We start from the raw sequence: 24,959 nt of genomic DNA, 5'->3' as shown, positions 1-24,959 counted from the left end.
GACCATCAGCCACAAAATCAAACATATTCAATTTACAGAGATGTAAAACATAAAAAGAATTTCAGAAGCAAAAAGTCCCAAATGTTTTTGCTTCTTGAAAGATTGAAATGATTAACTTCTTAAAACTGTAAGAAAAAAAAAGAAAAAGAAAGAAAGAAAGAAAAAAGTAGAAGACAAATGGATTGAATTACATTTAGTGAGTTTCACATGATCGTCAACATGTGGTTTGATGTCCTGTAGCAGCCATTTTGTAAAATGCATTTTTCATGAATATTGTCGCACTGGTGTTACCTTCCCTATGGGTAACACCAAAAAGTTATTAAGCTTTCATTCATGTGTATTCATACAGTCAATGAGTTATGGAATAATGTGGAAAAGGAAGAAGGAAAAGGAAGTCAAGTTTCAGACATTTTGCTCTTCCAAAAGTGGATGTTTCTGTAAAATGACCCAGGTACAAGTCGAGTGTTGTTTGAAAGGGACTATATATTGAATTGGTAATGTAATAGATTACTTTATATACATAAAGTGGAGGGTTGTGTACAGTATACAGCTGCAGGATCTATAGATGGATGATGTATAAGTGATGTTTAAGTGACATGACATTCATGCTGCCATGAAGACCTTTTTATATTTAATAATGATGTCAAATATTGAAGCTAAAACTTCAGCTCATTTAAGGTCACATCTTGTCCATTTTAAGCCTTGCGGGCTCCACAGCTGGAGGCTCCCATGGGGGACATTTGCATTGGGTGAGTGGAGTGAAGACATTTGTCCTGTGGAGTGGCCACTGGCGAATAAAAGCAGCAGGGTGGTGACTCAGAGTCAAGTCAAAGAGAAAGAGGGAGGGAATTAGAAGTCAAATTAGGAGGAAAAGAGGGGGGAGTCAGTAATGAAACCCGAGAAAAGAAGTGTGGTGGTAGTCCAACGAAACCTCGACAAGACAGAGAGGAAGCAGAGCAAGGAAAAGCTTTAAATCCGCCTCTTACTGCCTCAATAACCGAGAACAACGCGCAGCTGCGACATCTTTAATCCTTAATATTTACTCTCAGTGAGCAGCTGAAGAGAAGCACTTCCCTCTCTGAGAAGACAAACATCTCAAGTAAGTAAATGTGTTTTTTCCCCCCCTTTTTAAATATTCACTGTATTTCAGTAGGTCTTCGTTAATACGTGTAGTATTCAGTGTAATAAGGGGAAGAGGCGGTGGGGACGCTCCAGCAGGACAAACCGGCTGCACACACTCACACGTGGCATGAGGCTACTTGACAACCTGAACGATTCATACAAAAGGCCTGACGTACACAGTGTGTGTGTGTGTGTGTGTGTGTGTATTGTAAAGCCCGGGAAAACGCATGTGTAGCGTGAAAACACACACAAAGCACACACAGAGAGGGAGAAAGTGTCAGTAGAAACCACAAAAATGAGCCACAGTGAGAGAGTACTCACGTTTTAACAGCCTGGTTGTGTCTGTGTTGAGCTTTTATTGAGTGGTTAACTACTACTTTACTTCATTATGTCTGTGGGCTAACCACGAGAGCACACAGCGACAGCAGGCACGTAGTCTTTATTAAACTATAGTCTTATTCAGATGTTATTATCGTGTGATGCAGGAGCAGCGGGCGCAGGCACGTTATTGATGGTAAGATAAAGATGTAGCCCTTTGTTGCCTTCAGGGACGCCCCTTAAAGTCAGAGTTTGTATACACCTTTTGTTTATTCGATTAAAAAGTAAGTTTGCAGTCAAGAAGCCTGGAAGAAATTAAGTGTTTTAAGTGTGTTGGATGAAGTCGCTTTGATAAACTTTTTTTTTTTTCAGAGGTAGGGACATTTTTTTGTCTTGTAAATTGGGCCTGCGACCAATATTTTGATAGTTTATAATTAAAATATCTCTTTAGAAAGTAGTTAACATCTGTCAATTATTGTTTATTTTTCAAAATAATCCAAAGATAATAAATTGACAGATATAAAACACAAAAAAAGCAGCAAATCATCACATTAAGAAACTGGAAGTGGCAAATGTTTGGTATTTTTGTGCTTCTCAAACAACGTCAATGATTAATTTCTTAAAATCGACAACTGATTTTCTCTTTATTTGCTTGGAAATTACTACATCGATACATCATTCAAGCACATCTCTAAATCGCTTTTTCTGTTCTGACATTGATGCTTCCTAGGGTAGGTGGGGATGCAACGGTACGAGATAACCATTTCAGAAAACATCAAGGTTTCAGTGTCGTGGTATACATTATTACACATTTATTATCATTATTATAGGCCTAAGTTACATTGATCCTGAAAGGAATTAACTAACTGAACAACTGCTTTATTTTCTTAATTTCACACAGAAATGATGTCTAACACTAAAAGCACTAAGGCAGCAGAATTCAATACCATAGATAAGAAAATGGGCCTATATGCTACACGGTACCGTAACCATCAATTATCACACCGCGGTTTACCTTTAAACCGATTTACCGCTGCGACACTACTGCCAGCAGGTGTGGCATCTTGAGAAACAGGTGTTACAAGCTACACCACTTTTTTTGAGGTTGTTCGTGTGTTTAATATCACAATTCCCACATTTCGGACAGCACGTGAACGCGGCAGCAGCCTCTCTCCTGGTCGGGTTTGCTCAGCGGCCGCCCCGCAGCGCCGGTAACCGGACCCCGGGCCGAGGTCATGCCCGCGGAGAGACAGCTGCTGGCCGGGTCCGGGCAGCCTCGGGGGTTGCGTCTTTTCTGGACTCCTCGGGGAACAGAGGCTCCTAGAGAGCGTGGTTTGTTTTCTCGGGAACTTGTGAGGATAAAGAGTTTGCCCTGCGGCCCTTTATGTCCTGCAGAGGTTGATAAACACGGCTGGTCAAGGTCAGAAACATCCCCGCGGGGAAAAGAGCGCAGGGCTGGATGGGAGCAACAACACGGAGACTTGAAAGAAGCAGGACACGTGATGAATTACACTCAAACTTTTAATACAGAAGCAGCGGAAACAGTTTATCATTACAGTCATTAAACATATTTAAAACACAACCCCTCCGCCCCCACTCCCACTATAAATACGAAACTGTCCATAACCATAACAGTGGAGTTAGTCATGGCAACATTGCATCATCCTACTGGAGCTCAGGTATTTGAGGATGCAGCTTCCTTATATGGTGTTGCTCTCAGCACAGACTTCACCTGCTCTCCCTACACACACACACACAGTGGTGGAGGAAGTATTCAGATCCTTTACTCACGTGAGAAAATACTCCACTACAAGTAAAAGTACTGCATTTAAAACCCTACTTGAGTAAAAGTATTTAAGTCTTATCAGCAAGTAGATGTCTAACAAATTTATATCAGGGGCGGGACAAAGTATCGATACGGCGATATATCGTATTACTTCCTCGTGAGTTGTGATTATCGATAAACCGGCACCAAATATTGATGTTTTTATCAAATCATGCTGCACATTGGAGTAAAGGCGCAGACGCAGACAAGTTGCAGTCAGTGTTTGTGATGAAGAGGCACTGAGCCTTATTGCCATATATAGTATATGTTAGGGGGCAGACTGATTATTGGCCTTGGTTGATTATCGGAGCCGATATTTTGCATTTTCCCGATGTCTGTGATTTTTCTGTCAGGTTGCCGATGAAATAAACGTATTTAAAAACGTGTTACTTTGGCTCTGATGCAACATCCTCTCACACAATGTCCCGCCTACAGCGATATCTGACTGGTATTCCATCACTCGTCGTCCCAAATATCGTCTTTTCAGACTGTTGGTGTCTAATAATCGGTAGCGGCCTTGAAAAAGCCGTGTTGGACGACCCCTTAAGAAGAAGACCCCGTGAGAAATGTCTTGATAAAGCAATCAGAAAGATGAAAGATGCCGTCTGTTCCAAGACAACACCTTCGAAAAGTACTACAACACTACACACACCCACACACAGCCACACACATACTTCACAGTGTTGCATCAGGAGCTCACAGCTGCCTGCCAACCCTAGAAAAACATTTACTGTCATGTTTTAGCTTGTTGTTGATTAGTTTGTTGTGTGTTGACTTTCCCGCATCTACCACCAGGCCGCTACTTACTGTCACCAACCTCTTGTAGTGCGAACTGTCATCGGCTTGTTCTCTATATTGACAACGTGCCAATTTCCGAGTAACTTGGCGGGAAGCAGAGATGAAGAATGTGAGATAAGCAGAAGTAGAGGCGGCAGATGTGAACTCGCATGACTTGTTGTGAATCTTGCGACACGTGGTGGTAGAACCTGAGCTCAAGCACACACTGACGAGCAACTGAGGCTTTACCCTCTGTTTTCATGGCAGCGAGTAGCCTTGACTCCGTGCTGCATGTACAACATTGTCTCCTGAGCTACCCCTGTGTGTATGTGATGTGTGTTTGTTGTGCGTTGCAGCCACAGCACCGTAAATCCAATCCATGTGACGGTCGTCTCTATACTTAGGGCCTTAATGGACCGTGTCTGCTCGTGTCTGAAAGGCTGTTATGTGTGTCCGTTTTTGCCGGATTAACACGTCGAGGAACACTTTGTAACTTTAACGTCCTGGTTTCTACAACAAGGACTAGTTCTGTAGTTAATAAATGTAGAAACAAAGACAAAAGACTCTTGATCAGACGGAGGGAACACAGAAAGGATTAATGGTGACACAGTCAGAAACAGCACCGTGCTGTTGTGACCCCCTGCCTTCAAAGTCCTCGTCACTGATGCTGATGAGATGCACAGTTAAGATTAAAAATGCATAATTGGGACTTCAGCTTTCTTATATCAGCATCTTTGCTATTTTTTGACCATATCTCCCTTTGTTATACTGTCAATAATCCGTCTTTGGCATGTTTTCCTGCTTTACGCGTCTTTTGCACTTAAAAAAGCGAAGCACATGGGCTCAATGACGAGGGCACATCAGAGTAAAACATCACAAAGGAAAATCACAGACTGGTTTCAGCCCTCAACCCACACTGGGTCTTCCTGAGGGTGTGACTGGAAATTTGTTGTAGTTATAAAACACTAAAAAGCTAATTGTTTGTTCGCTGACGAAATAAGTATGTTGAGATTTTCATTCTTATATATATAATTTGTCACTTGACGATAGGAGCTGGTGGAAAATGTGCCTTCTTCGTACTCAAAGATCATGGCTTGACACTAACAATTAACTGGATTCATGACTGAGAGGTGAAACTCATGATACACCAGATGTATCCCATGTAAACCGAACCCACGTTACTGATAGTGTCATGATGGTTTATCTGATATCCCCGTGTTGTGTTTGATCATTAATAATGTTGCTTCAGGAACATCACAAGTCCACGTAGGGAGCAAGTCGTGATGGTTGAAATGAGGACTTTCACCCATGAAACTGGGGTTTGTGCTCATATGTAACTTATTTTTCTTACTTGTTTTCACCTCCGATTATAGACACACACAATCAGAAAGCTTTCCTCTTTATTGTCAATGTACTCATGTGATCTAATTAAGAGGTCAATTCGTAGGTCAAACATGTAAAAGACAGAGTGAATGAGCGTCGTCTTGCTCCATCACACCCTTATTGAGAGTTGGGGAGTGTGGGTGTGTACTGAAGGGGTTTTCAGCATGGGGTGTCAGTTACATAGAAATCCCCCCTTTTCAAACTCTCTTTGCAGCACAAAGCCAGTGCAGTGGACTCTGGATAATCGCATTACACGCTCGTCTCATGGGCACATACGCAGAGACAAATCTGTCCCATTAGATCTTCTGTCCTTCTCTCATACAACACACTCACACATGCTGAAGAGGTGCATTCATTAGGAGCTTCTGAATGTGTTTCCTGTTTGAGGCCCTGACTGCCGCCGCCACCCTCTGCCCCTCCCTCCTGCCGCTCCTCAAATCGAGTGGCTGAGACTTTTCCTCCCTCTGCTCCTTTTCCACTTCTTCTCTGGTTCGCAGCCAAATGGAAGAGCTGGTTATATTTGGATCTTTGATATTTGGTTAGATGTTTTCCAGATGTGTTTGTGTGTGTGTGAGCCCGTCATGACCGAGTGTGTCGGTCACTCATAATGTAACAGGTTATAATGACAGGTGACCTGTCCTGTGTGTGTGTGTGTGTGTGTGTGTGTGTGTGTGTGTGTGTGTGTGTGTTTGTGTACTCTCTAGGTGGTCATGACTAACCTGACTTTATTTGGTCGATCACATCATAAGTTTCAGTTTGTTTGTGTGTGTTTGGACCCCAGTGAGATAAACCCAAAGCCAGACTGTTGTTCCATGCTGTTGAAAGACTCCCTGAAGCTGCTTTCAGATGGAAATGTCACCTTTTTAAGAGTCCATCCTGATTTCCAGAACAAAAACAGACAGGTCGAGTGCTCTGCATTGTTTTCCCCCCAGTCAAAATCAAGAGTTAAATAGCTGCCCTGTTGACGGCACAGTGGGAGGTTTCCTGAGGACAATGAAGTGCAAGGTGTCAGGTGCCCAACTAGGATTTACAAAACAATGACTGCTGGTCACACGGGCGCTCATTAGGCAAACTGGGAGAAAAACGTCTAGTCTGGAGGGACTGCATCAGGCCTCACTAGTCAAGAAATGAAATAACACTGAGGGAGAGAAGACGGTGCCCTCCTGAAAAATCCTGCCGTCCTTCAGTCTTTCACTGTTCTGGGATCAATAATGTGGAACTTATCCTGACTGAGATCCTTTTTTTAAGCATTTAAAGACGGATCTGATGCTTGTTGTTGAGTTTTATTGTCATGTTTTGTTTCTGTTTGTACTCGGAGCTGCAACAATCTATAGAATCAATCAATAGTAAAACGAGTTGCAAAAAGTTTCATAATTAAACTAGAATGGCGCTTAATAGGACCAGCCACCCTAAATGTACCTGTTTTTTTTACATCAAGATCTGTGTATTATTTCCTGAGACATTTTCATTAATGGGGTCTATTCTGGGCCGAGACTCATCCTCCAGCCAAGTTTCGTGGAAATCTGCTCTGTAGTTTTTGTGAAATCCTGCTGACGAACCAACAAACAAAAAAATGGACGTGGATGAAAAATAACCTCCTTGGCAAAGAGCAAAGTTTCTCTGGTTCAGCCTCTAAAATGTAAATATTTACTTGTTGTGAAGGCGGATCTGGGGCCGGACATTGCAAACTAGCTAAGGGTGTGTAACAGTTTGGTCTTTAAATGTGAAAAAGACTCATCAACCTTTCCCCAGAGCCTGAAGATATTCAGTTTGCTGTCATAACACAGACTATAGCTTTTCTTTTTACTTCTAGTACATACTGTAGCTGCTCATACAAAGTACGTACTTTTGCAGTATGCACACTACTTCGTTATAACATTGCAGCTTGAACTTTGACCCTCTTGCTCAGACATTCGTTGCATTCTAGGTTCAAACAAAAAGAAAATGTATGAAATTTGGAGATCAGCTTCTGATGGTGGCTTAGTCGATGTGATGTATCAGTGCAGAGCATTGTGGGTCAGAAAAGCCAGAAAAGCTGTGAAAAGGACATCCTGGTATTTTTGGCATACTGCACATACTAAATCTCCTCCTGCTGGTGGTATGGGTATTTGACTGCAGCCTGTTTGATTGAACGGTTTATCATTTCACAGTTGTCGACCTGCAGTTTCGTTAATGAGACCTCATGTTAGTCATTTTAAATAATAATAATAACCAACTCTTCCCTCCTATCCACTCCCTTCCCCATCTCCTCCCTCTCTCTCCCTCCTCCGTCACAGAGCAGCAGCGATGGCGCCCTCTCTCCTCCAGGCCTACAGGAGGCGCTGGTGGATGGCAGTGACGGCGGTGATTGAAAACCTGCTGTGTTCGGCTGTGCTGCTGGGCTGGGGCTCGCTGCTCATCATGCTGAAGAGGGAAGGCTTCTACTCCCACCTGTGCTCAGGTAACGACAGCAGCTCTGCATCACGTCACCATCATGATTCCTTGGTTTGTTTCTCTTGAAGTATTTTCACACTCTGTATCTGTGATTGTGGTTGACAGTCATTTTTAAGCAGCACAAAAGATCCCAAAATCTTAAATTAATTCATTTGAATTTCTTTTTTTTGTATCAGTTTGTTTTCTGGGCTTTACTTGACAACAAACATGATAAAAAGTCACTATGTAGGTTAACAAACTGTACATTTCTTTGTCAATTAATGACTTTTTTGCACACAAAATGAGTGTTTATTTGTTTATACATACCATTCATAACTTTTAAAACTTTAAAACTAAGACAGAATATTCTGGTCCCTTTCCTCTTAATCATCACTTGTCCGAAGAATCGTTTTGGGCTTCACCTCTCTAATCAGCGCTTCGCTCTCGTCCCCACAGTGAATGAGTCCGTGTCTTTGGGCAACTCCTCCGACGGCGAGGTGGAAGAGTGGCTCAGCTGCGTGGACCAGGAGGAGATGCTGAACCTCGGCTTCACCATCGGCTCGTTCTTGCTCAGCGCCACCACCCTTCCGCTCGGTATCCTGATGGACAAGTTTGGACCACGCCCGATCCGCCTGGTCGGCAGGTAATGGGTGAAAAAATAGTCACGCATTTACATTTGTGAGGGAATGTGCACGTCTGCAGGGTCTTTTTATATTCAGCGCAATTCACAAACACTTCTAAGATACATGTTTGTTTTATAAAACTTATTTATTCTGTCATTTGGAGGTTTGATGACTTCACATTTCCTTTATCCATGATGGTGAGAATCTGGAGTGAAAGCTGCGTAAAACAGATTCCTCAGCTACTACTGAGGTTATAGTAAAACATACTCAAGCAGACAGATCACATTCCCAAAGTGGGAGGAGGTGATTGTGTGGCTTGTGTGAATCAATGAATGTAGGTGTGGCACCTCTGCGTGTGTGTAGAAAGCATTTGTATAGTAAGTAGTGGCATTCTTCCTCGTTGGTTGTGGAAACTTGATAACTGCAGTCGCATATAATTAAACTACACTGTATTAACACAGAGGTGCAGATGAGGAAACACACACACACACCCTTTCTTTCTTCTTTCTTTGTCATTCACAGTTTGAGCGACCAGTAAATCCTCTTCAGATGATTTGATAACAAGATCAGAGTTGATAAAAAAGGAGAAGTGTATCTGGAGCTGCACATGTTAAATATTTAAGTCTTTAGCAGATAACCAGTTTTGTTTAACTAGGATAGCCACAGTTTGAAACACACTTTCACTCAGTATCGTGACAGTTTTATGACTCAGACATTTGCAAACACAGAGGCTGTTGAGTCACCAGCAGTTTGTTATCCTGTGGTTTCACAATGGCACTGGTGTAGTTTGGTATGTGTTTCCATATCTGTAGCGCATCATGGTTTTATGATACTGAAAGACAATTAATCACCAACTATTTTGATAATTGAATAATCGTGTCAGTCATTTTTCAAGCAAAAATGTCAAACATTTGCGTGTTTCATCGTCTTAAATGTGAGGATTTGCTGCTTCCTTTGTCATTTATGACAGTAAATGAAGCGTCTTTGTGTTCTGTACTGTTGGTCGGACAAAAGAAGCAATTTAAAGACGTCACTTTGGGCTCTAAGTAATTGTGAAGAGCTGACATTTCATAGAGTAAATGATTAATCAATTGATCGCAATTTAGCAGATTGATGTGATGTATGTATTGTGTGTAACTTACAGCACAGAAGAATTCAAAATGTCCTCGTTCTTTTCTTGCAGTTCGTGTTTCGGCCTGTCCTGTATCATGATGGCCGCGTCTGCCTACGACCCTCATGGTGAGTTCAAACACAAACACAAACACAAACATGTTGTCTCTGTCTCCTGACCAGGGACTTCAGATGTGAATTAGCATAAAGCTAACGCTGGTGCAGCTAAGAGGCTGTGCACATTCAGTTGACAGCTGAGCGTACACGATCTGCACCGAGATCAGCTGTTTGTCTGGAAGAGCAACATGCCTACACTAACATACATTTCTGGAGGTCTGTACAATGAACGATGTGTTATACAATACAGGTAAATGAACTTCATTTACCTGTATTATATAACACACTGCCTACAGCTGAGATAAGGACGGCTGAGTTTGGAATATTGTTTTAACTAAAACCAAATAAAACTGTATAGAAAGGCTCCATAGGTCCAGTGGTCAAAGGCATAACGAGCAAAATGTACTAGAAACATGTTTGGGAAATAATGCAATATTAATAAGTTCCTTTCATACCAGTGGACGAGACAGGGTGGTGTGGTGTCCAATAATAAACTGTTAGGCACACACAGTTGAACAGTTGCACCAGGTGCACATAGACAGGTGTGCAAAGGCGTAAAAACTGACGCCAGAAACTCTTTCTTCTTCACATTCCCTCTTTCGCACCTGTCCATGTGAGTATTTAAATCTCACCACCTGTTTCTGGCTACAATGGAAACTACGTAGTTTTAGATGGGAACGTAATGAAGATGTGAAAGTGCGACTAAAATCAGGATCGGGTTATGAACGATGAGCGATAGTCAGCCTCTCTATCTATGTTTCTACTTCCTCTCTGGGCTGAGGGCAATGTGAACTTTTTTCAAAATGATCTGACAAGTGTAACTGTAGCATTAAAACAAAAAGCAGACAAAACACGAAACAGAGAAGAAGAGAAAAGTAAACAGTCAGTGAGTATATAGAAATTGGATGAATTAATAATGGTGGTGCGGTAACTGTATCAGCCTCATCTTTGAGTGTAGTCACTGAAAACAGTATGTAAAACTTTCTGCTGCTTTCTGTGGACGTTGGGGATGACCTGTGCTCCAGTCTTGTCCTGAGAGACTTTGTCATTAACTCTTCTCCTGTGTTTCTGTTTTTCTCTGCAGTTCTGTCGGCACTCATCTTCTTGGCTCTCTCCCTGAACGGCTTTGGAGGCATCTGCCTGACCTTCACCTCACTCACGGTGAGTCACACGACAACCATGAAAAGACCAATTCTGACTGATGACACTCGCTCTCACCTGGATATTGTGATTATTAGATCATCAGTCACACAAGCTGTCATGAGAGCGAAAAGGTGGTCATCGTGTCCCTCTTTAATTATTAAGAGGTTGGTTCTCGCTGGAAACAGATCTTATGTAGGGTGTGTCTCATGTAGAAGTCAATTTAAGTTAAGATTGAACTTAAGTCTTGAACAAAGAGGAGTTTAAACTGCCTCATTAACTCACACGGAAACTCAGCAGTAACAAAATGATAATGAAAAATATAAATATGTCTGTTTCTACCAAATATATGGTAACAAAAGTGAAGCCATGTGTTCGTTCCACTGTAAGAGTTTTATGCATATTTTGATGATTTTGGGGATAATATCGTGAATCGCGATTAATAATTGTGACATGAAATCTTCCTATCGTCCCGTGCCTAATCATCGCTCAGCACTATCTGTTATAAATGCTTTAAAGAGACGATCACTCGTCTCTGTGCCAGTTCTCATTGTTTTGGTGGGGGTGTTTCTGTCCATTGCTGTACATGAGACCTGTTCTGCCCTATAAAGTGGGGATAAAGGACATGACCACTGACCTCTGGAACGGACCCTGTTTGAGAGCTTTGTCGTGTTGCATCCAAACCACAAATTGGAGTTGATGGTCATCTCAAGCCTCCGAGGCTGCCTGTGCTTTCACACTATGTTCTGTATGTGTCTGTCCCTGGTCACCTCTGGAAATGACTGTCAGCGTGTCTCAAATTATAGTATAACTGAAGCTGTGTGATCGGGACACTGAGGACAAAATGTTCAAGGTTACCAGCAAATCTGTGAAAACAGCCTCTATCCTCTCTTTCCCCGTCTTTTACATCAGCATCAAGGTTAAATGTGCATCTTGTCTGGATCATTTTAATAGTATGAGTGACAATCTGGCAGCAAACTCTGACAGCTCTGTACAGCCTGTCCCATATTATAGCACTGAAACAGCACAAAAAGAAATGTCTCCACAGTGGTTACATAAGTGATATTCTGAGAAAGTGCTCATGTCGGGGTGTGTTTCTTGGAACGAATGAGGAGGAAGGGTTGTGGTAGCTGACGCTCTCAGCGTGGTCGGGGCCTGTATTTGTCTCAGCTGAGGAAACAGTGCCTGTTGTGACTGGGAGCTGTGTTTGTTTACACTCACGTCAGGCATGTGTGTTTGCGTGTGATGTGTCAGCTGGTACCAGCATTATCAAGTGGGTTTTATTATTGCCGCCGCCTCCTGTGACCTGGCAGGTATTTTGGTTTGTCCAGTGCGTCAGGGCCACGTGTGTGTGTTAAAAGTGTTTTCCGTCTGAGCCGCACATGATTTCCCCCAGATGGAAAGTCTCCCATTCGTGTTTCAGCCAATAACGGCCTCCAGTTGACCACACACCCTCCCCGAAGTTCGGCCCACTCACCTCTGCTCAAAACACTGAAGGCCACACTTTCACTTCCTTCCTCCTTCCTTTGTTCTCGTCCTCCCATCTTCCTCCTCTCTCCTGCGTCTCTGTTCTTCCCAGCAGTCAGCAGAAAATCAATACAGAACCTTTTCAACTCTACATGACTGTGCACACACGTGGATGTACGAATGTGCGTGCATGCTTATGTACACACAGGGAGACGAACATGAAACAGATGTTTAGATAATGAAGGTCCAAGCTGAGTGTGGACAGATGACCCTCTGACTCTTCCCCTGTATGCTGACTGTGGCCTGACTCTGTGGAAAAGAAAAGCTAAGACACATGCCTCTGCCTCTGGCTCTCTGCAGATTAAATTAAATAGATATTCAACTCTACCCGTATATATATTTACATCACTAATGCTGACATGGCAGTTTTACAGGAGGAGGAGATAAGTCAGTTCCAAATTGAGACGACAAAGGTGATTGTTAGTCATTTTTAAAGGACGGACAGCAATTTAAAATCTACAGAAATGTATTTAAAATTCTAGTAGAGTTCCCAAATTTGTCAAAGCTATTGTTGGGTTGCATTTTGGGGAAATGCGACAAGTACTGCACAAGACTTCTGACCATTTTACACCATTTTACACCAGAGTTAGTGAGTATATGCATGTTTTTTGAACGAGAGTAAACTCACCAAAAATAGGTGATTGACCTGTAGTACCAGGAGATTTAGTCTGTTTTTGTTTTGTCTTTTTTTTGCTCAGTTTGACGTCATGAGCACCTGGGATGAGCGCAAGGCTTTGAGGCCAATTTGACACAGTGGCAAAACCGTGTAGTGACAACATCAGGTGATACAAACTGGCCCAAGGAGACTTTTTCACATTGTGAAAGAAGAGGCTGTAAAACTTAGAGATAAAATCATTTCATCCCCATCCAGGTTAGCTGAGGGCTAAACGGGGAAGATAGACTGAAATCTCAAATGAGCCCCAAAATGCAGAAGATCCAGGTAATTTTATACCCAGGAAGTGGAGCTTTTCTGGCTTCATGCAGCACTTAGCAGCTTTAATAGTAATGACCGGGGCTCTGAGTCAGACACTGTATCCAGACTTCCCTTATTGGATCCATGATGGAGGCCAGTGATAATGTTACGGTGGTTACTTTTTTATATATCTTTTACTTCAGTCTCTCTTTCAAACTCATTGCAGACTGAACGATGTTCAAGTGCTGCTAGAACAGAGATGGATGGAAAACTATTCATGGACCGGCATCCTTAACTTCAGTATCATTGTGCTGGAAAAGAGGCAAACATCTGCATTATTGTTTGTATATTTTCATTACTGCTGATCACAGCTGGAGCCGATAGCTAATAATCGAGTGTACCCTTTGCCACTGAAAACAAAAGCCAGATGTTTTATCCAGTGTGAAAGGGTCAATAAATCAATTACTTAAAAAAGAGAAAAGTCATATTTTGTAATTGATTTATCATTTAGGTCATTTTAAAGCAAAAATTCCAAATAGTTTGGTTTAGTTTATTTAAGAAGGGACAGTGTAAATTAATAAAACACAGAATATATGAGTGAAAATGCCAGCATTTCGCTAGGTATAACTGGAACAAGAGGATACACAATATAATATAGTTGAATATAATGATTTTAATAACCTTATTAAAAAGCTTTCAGGGAATCAAAGGGGGGAATTAAAGATGATTCAGACTGCTGTCTTCTTCTTCTGCTTTCTCAGGTTAAACATGACACATGCATGGAGGCTCAGTTTCACATGAGTCAGCCTTCCTGTTTGACAAACACACACAGACACACAGTGAAGGATCCAGATCCGTCAAGTCATGTAGATAGGGATTACTTTGGTGTTTGGATTATTAAATGATCAGAATCACAAAGTCATGTCTATTGATTGTGTCTTCAGTGACTCATGTTTGCAGCGTCACAGCAACATGGAAACTCATTTTAGTGTTTGACCACTAACCCACACTCACATAGCCCCCACACAGGAACATACTGTGCTCTTTCTATTCTGTTAACCACAAGATTAATATTACACACGCACACACTCTTACACTTGAGTAATGTTCAACTCCCTCACCTCTTTGTCCCTGTCTGACCTCTCTCTAATTGGGTCGGGTGTACCAGCATTGACTGACCTCCACACTGTTGTTGTTGTTGTTGTTGTGAAGAGCGACAGAGGACAAGGACTGAGAGACAAACACACACACACACACACACACGCACACACACACACATACACGTGATATCATGATTTAAACCATGTGCTTTAGAGTAAAAGCTCAAAATGGATTATAAAACAAGAAGAATCTCTGTTGCTGATATGATTTAATTAAATTTATAATACGTTGAATATGGAAAAACTACAGTCTGATTAACATTTTGCTTTCCAGAAAAAAAGACAGATCACATATCATAAAATAAAACCTTTAGACTTTAAGGAACATTTTAATCATTGCTGATAAAATAACTAAAATGACTGCATGACCTTGATCAAAGGAGTTAACTCCTCACTTTACAGACACTATTTGCACTCGTGTTGTGTGCACATTTACCGTGTGTATAGTAATAATACATCAAGTCATGTTGCAAGCAAAAGCATAAAATTGGCAGATCAACAAAAAAATTCCTCAGAAGGAGCCAATAAATTATAGCGAGAGGCCAAAAGATTATGGAGATTATTTCAAGGAGCAGTGACGAAAATTGGAAAAGAGTAATCCACTCAGCAACAGTTCAGCAGAAATTATTATTCTTTTTGTGGACAAAGTAACATTTTGAAGACAGCTCAAACCTGTAATGCAGTTTTTGACAAAAAATAAAAAAGTAATTTGTGTATCTGCTCTAACATTCACTGGGTGGCTTCGTGCTACACCCTTCCACCAAGTTTAATGAAGATCAAGCCTGTAGGTTTTGTAATTATAAAGGATTGTTGTGTAACTTGATAAAGGTTTGAGGTTTGCCCTGTAGCTCAATGTGTCTTTTTTCCCCTACAATATTAAAACTGATCTGGAAAAACATAGCCTCAAAAAATGTCCAAATCTTGCAGTTCGTTATTTATTAGCTAACGGTTACTTCAGACTGATCACAAGCCTCATTCACCCGCGTAAACACGTTCTTTTGGTTTTAAAGTTCACATGAGAAACCAGAACAGAAGCTTAAAGGACACAGAGGTGATTCACACTTGACTTAGTTTCTCTGCTGCCACATGTGCAGGAGTGCGTAACCTTCAGAACGCCCTCGTTCCCGTAAATTTTACTACCATTAATTATTCGTGTTAGCTATGCTCTGTATGCCAGTAAAGGGGTGTGTGTCGCATCGGCATTGAAGGAATGAGGACGGTCGACTCCCCTGTAAGAGAGGTGGAACTGCCCTTCAACAGTATTGGCTGCGTGCAGGGGCCTGTCTGACAGTGCTTTTGGTTGTTTCATGCTGCAGTTATGAGAACTGTCATATGTTCACGTGCTAACTTTAGTCTCAGCTAACAGAGAGGTTGAGCCTCCTCTGAATGTGCTCAACAAATAGAGGTCACTTCAGGGAAACGAGGATGCTTTGGGGAAGAAACCTCAAAAAGCGAGAGACAGACGTGGTGTTTTGAGGCTTTCTTGAGAAGGCAGCTGAAGTAAAGACAGTGTGTCTTTACATCTTTTTTTGTGTTATATAAGTCTGGTGCAGCTGGACAAGAGCACTGTGCCAACGCTGTGAGGGATAAGGGTTTGAACCAGTCTTCGAACAAGGAGAAAGGGCGGCAGAGAGTTGAGGTGGAGAGAAGAAGCCGGTGCTAATCAGCTGTGGTTTAGTGTTTCCTGCTGGGATCTCTGCAGAGAGAGAGGGGGCTGCAGCTGTGGCGTGGAGAGATCAGTCAAACCAAAAAATGTTACTCCCACTACCTCTCTTCCCTCATTTCTCTGCTTGTTTATTTTTATACACCTCTCTCCCTTTTTCTCCCACTCCTGTTCACTTTTATCCCACTTTCTCCTCCTATGCTATGCCTCTTTTCCACATGTTCAGAGTTGCATCAAAATTTCAGTGCTCATTAAGCTACTATTTGGCCCGTTCTCTCAGCGATTAAGGTCTTAATTAAACCCGGTGCCAAGGTCTTACAACACCCAAGTGAGTGGGCACAGCAGGAATAGAGTCTGAACTGATTAGCTGTGACAATTGAACAGCCAAAGCTCCATTTGTGTGTGACTTTCTGACACCAGTTGACCCTAGTGTGCCTCCAAACAGTCACGTGTTTCTGGCAGCGTTAGCATGCAGGACATTTGCAGCAGGGCCCAGTGTGAAATACATATTTTATGGGAACTGCCAGAACACGATGGTGGGAATCACGCCTGCTGCTGCTGGAACATGCACTCACACATGTCGAGCTTTTTCTTCGCCGCAAACATCAGTTAGCTGACATCTCACATGGCTGGAATATCTTTGCTTTAACATTAGAAAGGGATGCAAACTCCCCGTGTGTGCTCAGAGGGCCCTCTCGCCCTACATACCACAAACCTCTGCAGCCAGAGAGTCCAGCGCTGTACATCTCGTGGCCACAGGCCGACCGTGAAGTATTTCGATTCTCAGAAGAGCTGAATGAGAACGGGTGTTCTCTCTCTGAGATGTTTTTCACATCTCGCTCAGACAGTCAGTCTCTCTTCTCGAACATCCTCAGGAAAGGTTTTTTTTTCCTGTTTACCTGCCAGCTTCATTGTTGTGTCAGGTCTTGAAGGGACCTCAAACTTCCTTAACAAAAAACACTTGTCTGCCAGCCACAAACCGGCGCCACAGCCTAATCTTCAGGCGACAGCCAAAACCATCTCCTTTCACAGAATATACCTTTAAATCTAGCCGTACTGAGCAGCAAAAAGCCTCTCTAGGAATGTCCATATGGCTAGTAAAGTTCTTAGAAACCTTTTACAAGGGAGTTGGGAGTTCATGAGCTCTAACTCTCCAGGGAGTCTCCTGCAAATGTGACTTAAAAGAGAGTCAATGCATCATTTCAAAGAACGGCAGTATAACATTTAAAAAGGTTAAGGTAAGGTAATCAGAAACAGTTAAAGCTGCTGTAATCTGTATTTTTAACAAAGTATTAGATGTGAGAGGGGTAGCTCATAGTAACGAGTCCACAGATAATTGTCAACAGACTCTGAAGAGCTTTATACCAACTTTGCTGTTCACTGCTCTCGTCAGTGTCGTTTACTGCTGCAGGAGGCTCAAAAGCTCTGAAGTCCGACACCAAATGGTCAAGTGACTAGCTGCCTGGTGTGCATGGTAAAGTATCGAGCTGCTAAAGAGTCAGATATTTCCCTCAGGAGCTGGTAAGGACAAGGGATGTTTCACCACAATGGTTGAATTTCAGTCGAACATTGTTGAAACAGCAGCTGATGTCACTGTAACGAGAGCAACAAGTTAGCGGGCTGCTGACTGTGATGCCCTGAGGTGTACTTCAACAGAGAGGCTGACGCAGATGAGCCAAAATCAAGCCGTATCTTAAAGATGGTAGTTGACTGAGTAGTTTTATCATTTGTTTGCTAAAACTGGAAACGCCAGTAAAAGCCAAAGTAAAAGTGCCGGTCCTATTATTTTTTTGGCTCACTGTTCCCAATTTTCCCAACTGTGACTTGCCATCATCTGGTGAGCCTCGGTGAGGTCGGTATAAGGGTGTGGACACACACTGCAGACAGTACACGGTGAACTGTGGCCCAGCGGGCAGATTAGTTGACGCCAGCAGAAGTTTGGAAAACCTCAGTCAGTGTTGAGAGAGAAAAGCGAGCTTGTCATGCAGCACACCTAAAATCCCACACATGTGATTTTATAATCATGATTGACCCATTTAACACCCTAATCAAAGGACACTGAGTGAGCTGGCAGCACAGTCGGTCATTGTTATGTTCGTTAAGCCTCTTACTACTGTAAATAGGTCGACCTAATATATGATGTGTTAGTGCCTGGTGCCCGCCACCATGTCCCCTTTGACGTGTGAGTGCCCTCACAGCGAGTCCACTGAGCCCTGTGAAGTTCATAGAGAGCTGGCTATAGATCGGCTTCCACGTTTTTAATCCTACCTCAAAGAATTTGTCGAAATTGCAAGAATAAAGACGGTGGATGCGTGTCTAAGTATAGCTTAGTCTGTGTTTCAACTATGGGGTCAAACCCAAACTGGGCCATGACTCTTGTTTCTTGTTTCCTCATGACATGGAAACTAATATTTTTTTAATGAGTCTGCTCTGCGGGGAGAGAGAAGTGTTACTGGGTGCAAACACCAAAGGCAGGAACAGGTCACAGTGTCTTGACAAGGAGGAGCAGTCTGGTTCACAAAGCATGTCTGCCCTCTGCTGGTCAAAATTACATACTGCACCTTTATTTTACTACATTTATATGTAGCTTACATGCAAGTTTAATGTATTTCACATGGCTGAATTGGCTATTGTGTCTATTTATATAATGTATTTCTTGTTTCTTGCAGCTCCCCAACATGTTTGGTGCTCTGAGCTCCACTGTCATGTCTCTGATGATTGGCTCCTACGCCTCCTCTGCTGTCACCTTCCCCGGAGTCAAGGTAAATTTTAAAAAATCTATATTAGAAGAAAATTCTTCGAGGATTTCTCAATGTAATCATAAAATATGTATCGCCATAGTGCTATAGTATTTTTACTCTCAGGATATAAACAATGTTACGGGTAAAATTAGAGGGCATAATTGGAGAGCAGAGGTTTGTGAGTCCTCCCACAGAAAACGTTTCTGAGGCTTGGTTTCCTGCTCTCTGGTGACCTTTAGAGAAAAGTCGTCGTGGCAGATTTTTCATAACACATGCCCCTTTTCTTTTAAAACTCTCCAAAATGATTATTTCTTTCTCTGCGTTGCTCACTCACTGATGAGGATGAGGTGCAACAGAACAGTAGACTACACGCTGTTATGATTGGGTTTTTCTGACCCCTACGTCATCTTGTGATGGTCAAGTTTTACAGAAAATGGAGTTCAATGATTTTCAGTGAAGCCACAGGGTGTAAGTAACTGTATCTGCTTGTGAAAACGTTTACCATAATAACTTTACAAGGTAACGTGCGTCAGTGTTCTGCTGCCCCCAGGTGGCCAAAAAAACCATAAATGAATGCAACAATAATAATAAAGCTCTTCCTCCCTCTTTCTTCTTCCCAGCTGATCTACGATGCAGGCGTGTCCTTCCAGGTGATCATGTGGATGTGGGCGGGTCTTGCCGGGTTTGTCTTCATCAACTGCTTCCTCAACTGGCCCACAGAAGGCTTCCCGACGCCTGACGAGGTCGACTACAGGTCAGTGTGGCCTCAAATCTAAATGTTTATCAGAACATTGCTCCTTCAATCCAACCTAAATGTGTATTTACGTGTGCGTTTCTATAACAGTAAGATCCTCAAACTGCTGGAGCTGCCGGCATCAGAGCAGAAGAGTGCTGAAGAGAGACTGAACCAAAAAAATGGAGACATCCGACACTCCACAGAGAAACTCGCTAATGGACCTGATGCTGCACCCAGTACGTCAACAAACCATTTACTTAAAGTCCCTTCAAAACAAAACAATTCAACCAAAAAGCTTCTCTTTTTTCTCATATTGTGTTTTTTTAATAGTGTTAAGCGGATTTTGAAGAAAAGTCTCAGAAGAAACCATTTTGTTTTGCAGAAATGACCTTTTTCTGACTTTATAAGATGTATCACATGTGTCACAAGATGATTTCCCTTGTTGGGAACCACTTATTTATACTATATGACATACCTGCTGTGTTGAAAGACTGACAAACTTGATGTCCCACACATGTTACAGTTCAACTCCAATAAGAAAGATATCTAAATCACGTACCCCGCGCTCCTCATATGTAAAACTCACCTCCTCTCTCAGATGCTGTCCCTTTCCGTCGCTCTGTGTTCTCTCCCATCTTCCTGTGGAGTCTGGTTACCATGGGGATGTCCCAGCTGAGGATCATCTTCTTCATGGGGGCGATGAACAAGATGCTGGAGTTTATGGTCACACACGGTGAAACACATCGTGAGTGTCAAACCCCTCGACCGCATTTCATTTCCAGCAAACGGTCTAAGAATCTAAGAGTTACTGACAGAGTTGTTTTTTATATTTCAGCATCTGAGGAGCTGGCGATTGAGGCAGAAGAGAAAGGTGAGCGGTGTTTGGAAACTTAAAGTAACTCGTCTGGCATATGTTTTGATTTCTTCTTCTTAATTTGATTGAATCTATTCTCCTTCAGTGAGTTTCTACTCGTCCATCTTCGGCACGCTGCAGCTGCTGTGTCTGGTCACATGTCCTCTGATCGGGTACATCATGGACTGGAAGATGAAGGAGTGCGTAGTGGAAAAGATCGTCCCAGGCACAGAGCAGAAGTACGTTCTTCTTAGGGCTGCTGGGCGATATTGCCTTAATATAATATCACAATATATTTACAACATAATGTTAAAACACCTTTGTGTCTGTGTCCCCATTAGAAACACCAGTGGACCAACGAGGGACAGTAAGATCCAGAAAGTGACCAACGCCATGAGAGCCTTCATTCTCACCAACCTGCTGCTGCTCGCATTCGGATGCTGCTGCCTCATAGACAGCCTGCCTCTGCAGGTACTACACACACACACACACATAAACACACATGATATGGCAGTCAGAAAATAAAGAAACAAGATCCATTTATTGTCTTTCTTCCTCAGATCATGACCTTCATCCTCCACACGATGGTCCGAGGCTTCATCCACTCCTGCTGCGGAGGCCTTTATGCTGCCGTGTGAGTACTGCGTCACCTGAAGCTCCGTGTAACACGTCTACATCTCAGAGGAAATGAGAAAACAACCTCGGGGGTGTGATGTTTCACAGAGCAATTGTTAAAGAGGTGTGATAATTGAGCATATTTCTAACAAGGCAGAAAAAATGGGAAACAATGTGCTTTTATATTTTCCGGTTCATTAGCTGTAGGTTTGGAGACCTACAGCGAAAAACAGTCGGCACTTTCCTGACCCATTTAGAGTTATTTCCAGCACCATATAAACACCAAACATGAAGCAGAACTTTACAGTGTGATAAAGGCAACCAGATGTGGTGACAAAAGTAGGGAATGCTGTATTATGTGTGTTAAAACATTTAAACCATGTGTGCGAATGATATTCATGAACCGTTTCGAGTCAATATTGACTTTATTAAATCCAGTCCCTTCAACGACGCAGTATGATATCATATGGTATGAAACAATGTAATATTTGACCTACGATGTTGTTGGCATGTGGGATTTGTGCTTTTGGACTCTGGCAATAATTACGGATTCCCATTTTTACATTTATACCACAGAAGGCAACCGCTCATTTGTTTTATTACATTTCCCTTATTAATCTTGCCCTCAGTGTCTTTTCACTTGGTGTTTTATACTCTCTTTAACCATCCGTGTTTCTCCCACAGCTACCCGTCCAACCACTTCGGCACCCTGACAGGCCTTCAGTCCATGATCAGCGCTGTGATCGCTCTCCTGCAGCAGCCGCTCTTCATCGCCATGGTCGGACCACTGCAAGGAGATCCCTACTGGGTGAGGATGCACACTTATCTTTAACTCCTAATACTTTTTACTGTGTATACTTTTATATTTGTGTCTCAATTCTGAGGGCGCAATGAGATATTCTGAGGACAAGAAATGATTTTTATCTGCACAAATTGATAATGATTTATCTACAAACTGCAACGTCTGTTTTTGATGTAAACTAATACCATGTCCACCAACTAAAGATGGTGGACATGGTATTAGTTTACATCAGCATGTTAGCGTGCTGATAGTATAAGTATTTAGCTCCAAGCACCACTGTCCCAAACTACGTCATTTTTGCTAATTAGTTAGCAGCTAGCATGACTGTAGACTCTTGGTGTGGTGTATATATTTATCATTATTTTCATTTACAAAATAAACTTGCATCCAGCAGGAACTGTAGCATGTAGCTGTAACCGTAACTTTTCACCTCTGTCCTCCTTCAGATCAACCTCAGCCTGCTGATCCTCTCATTGGCTGGCTTCCTGTTGCCAGCTTACCTGTTCTACCACCGCAGACACCTAATTAGGGAAAAGGCGGCCAGGGACAAGCGGGCCGGCGGACAGGAGCTGCAGGCACTGAACCACACCGAGGCGAACGGCCACAAACCTCACAGCAACGGTCTTGCTGCTGTGGAGGCTTAGAGTGACACGATAGAGCCGAGGTTTCGGGGGAAATGTAGGATTTATTTTTGTACATGCCTTCAAAATGAGCACCAGCAATCTACTCATCCATATGTGTTTTGTTTAGATGTGTTCAGTGCTTTTTTTTTGTTGTTTTCTTTTTTCATTTTTGGTCATTGCTGGAGCACATTTTGCTCACCACAGATTAGTGTATCACAGAGCAGATAGATTCCCTGTAGTTTGTTACGACTCAGAGGTTGACTTTAAGTTCCTTGTGATTTTGGGAGAAAGCAAGTGTCATCATCGTTTGTTGCTGTGTATTTATTTTGGCTTTAGTCAAAGAGCCAAATTAGTGTGATGTAAAGCCATAGATTTCACTCACGAGCACATGCAAAGACACATGCACACGTCCTGGTATGGCCTGTGTGTCAGACTGAGGATATCACGGTACTTGAAATACTGTTATATATATAGTTTTCAAAGATAATCACAATCCTTGCTAACACCAAAGAACAGCTTAAAGATAATAGGAAAGATACACTTTCTACTTCAGTATTGTGTCAGTAGTATACTGTGCCATGTCTACTGTACTCCCTTCAACAAAAGCTATAAATATAAATCTATAAGACACTATTAAAATCATACAAGCTATCAAATAAAATGTAAAGCATTAGAACATCTCAGTACCAGATTTCTGGTACATATAAAGCTTTTAGGGCATTTTTCAGAGCCCAGTTATTCACACATGTACACGAACATAAGGCTGGTTGTAGAGACACCAAATCTACCTCCACTGTTTCCTTTTTTTGTACTGTCTCTCTGCAACCGACTCCTCTGTCTGTCCATTTCTTCTTTTTTACATTAGGAAATATTAAACCTTTGATTGTAAAATAACCGACAATTTAATCAGTACAGAATTTCTCCTTGTGCGTTCACGTGTTTTAGAGGCATAGCTGAGTCAGGCCTTGCATTTCCGGATTTTTTTTATATGTAGGAAAAACATTTTTAGGGAAATTTCACAAGGAAAGATATGACTGACTTTTAAAATTCTGACACACAGTGTGTGTCGATGTTATGAAACACTTTGTACTGCTTTATGCACAGAAATGAACTAGTGTGTGTATAAACTATGTATTTAAGTGTCTTTTTTTTATACTCTAGCTGCAGTAGCATTAAAAAGGGAAGCGTTTGTTTCAGTATCTGCAGATGTTATTTTGTAGTGTGCAAATTATAAATGAAGCTCAGATGATTTACTGTGTATTCTGCTTTTGCCCTTTTTGCTGTTTTTTTTAGTCATGTATTGATTTTGGAGCAAACAAACCTCCATCAAAATTGTTTTTTGTAAATAGGACTGAGGCGTGTGGTGTGTTGTATTTTATGACATATTCTGCTTGCTTTACTATATATGGGTGTGTGCAGTATAGGACAGTCGTGTGTTTTCTGCTTTGATGCACGTTAAAAAGATCCTTTTGTTTCAGCCAGCTGCAGATCAATGTAGAGATCATGTACATTCATCCAAAGTGACAACAAAATGTGTCTATTCTGCACACATGAAATCAATTGTAAATGTGTAATTTTATTTTTTTTGACTCAATCCATTTCAGTGTCCAGCCAGCTTTAGCCAAACTTTCCTTGCTTGTCTGTTGCATTTCCTTTCTGCTTTCTAGTTCAGCTTTTTGAATCTTTGCTCACCTGCGCTGAAGGAGATAACTTTGTTTCAACTCTTGTGCCTTTGCTGCCACTTTAGCTTTATTGCAATAGACATGAATGTTAAGATCAATGCCTCTGCCAAATGTCTTTCTCTGTAAACCAAAGCCATGTGTAGGGACTGTAAGTTAGTCGATAGTACCGCACCTTTCCTCAGGAGAATGTACAGGAAAGCCTGACAACACAGTGTTGTCCTGCCGTACTTACCAGTTTGTTATTGTTGACTGTCACAGGTGTTGATTAAGCTTGATGGTCATTTTTGAGGCTGTGCTTTGTGTTGTTTCGTGTATCGAGTATTCCATTTCAATCAGCGTGTCATTACTTTTCACTAGTGTTTTGTAATGTTTGAAAAACCACTGGACCAGCAATGAAAGCAGCAACTATCAGACCTCTTGGCACCTCTGTAGGTGGTTGTCAGACCTCTATGAAAGTTGACAAATACTGCCAAATGATTCAAGTTCATGTGACTCCGTTGTGCTTATGCCTTTGTGATTGGCATTTAGAATAGCTGCTGTCTGAATTGCTATGAATTAAGTTTAATCAACACCTCTTACAGTCTCTATAACAAAATACAACATGCTTTGCTTTATCTGTACTTTAAGAAGATCACCTACAGTGGCTTATTAAACCTTCTCTGGGGTTGAAGTGTCCGTATGTCTTGCTAAATGTACGCCTTCCTTTCCTGCCTTCAATCAATATATCCAGCTTGTGCATTTGATAAACAAATAAATGTATGAATATAAACATTTTGTCTCATTCATTTATACAGTCCTCTCACAGTGCCTCAGCATC

At 41.9% G+C, this 24,959-nt stretch overlaps 1 protein-coding gene across 1 annotated transcript; it reads left to right on the top strand.

Annotated features, from left to right (window-relative positions):
* The first annotated feature begins 945 nt into the window (after positions 1-945).
* slc43a1a (solute carrier family 43 member 1a) lies at positions 946-24,911 on the top strand. Its single transcript, XM_073487522.1, has 15 exons — positions 946-1,099; positions 7,702-7,865; positions 8,294-8,480; positions 9,644-9,699; positions 10,772-10,848; positions 18,760-18,852; positions 19,452-19,585; positions 19,676-19,803; positions 20,166-20,312; positions 20,403-20,438; positions 20,527-20,659; positions 20,762-20,891; positions 20,981-21,054; positions 21,720-21,843; positions 22,284-24,911. Exons 2-15 carry the CDS (start codon positions 7,712-7,714, stop codon positions 22,479-22,481), a joined length of 1,671 nt encoding a protein of 556 aa, XP_073343623.1. The 5' UTR covers positions 946-1,099; positions 7,702-7,711; the 3' UTR covers positions 22,482-24,911.
* Positions 24,912-24,959: the final 48 nt, after the last annotated feature.

The sequence above is a fragment of the Pagrus major genome, chromosome 18, assembly GCF_040436345.1.
Source record: "Pagrus major chromosome 18, Pma_NU_1.0".
NCBI classification, from domain to species: Eukaryota; Metazoa; Chordata; class Actinopteri; order Spariformes; family Sparidae; genus Pagrus; species Pagrus major.
The sequence above is the reverse complement of the archived record's forward strand: the minus strand, read 5'-3'. Positions and strand labels throughout refer to the sequence as shown.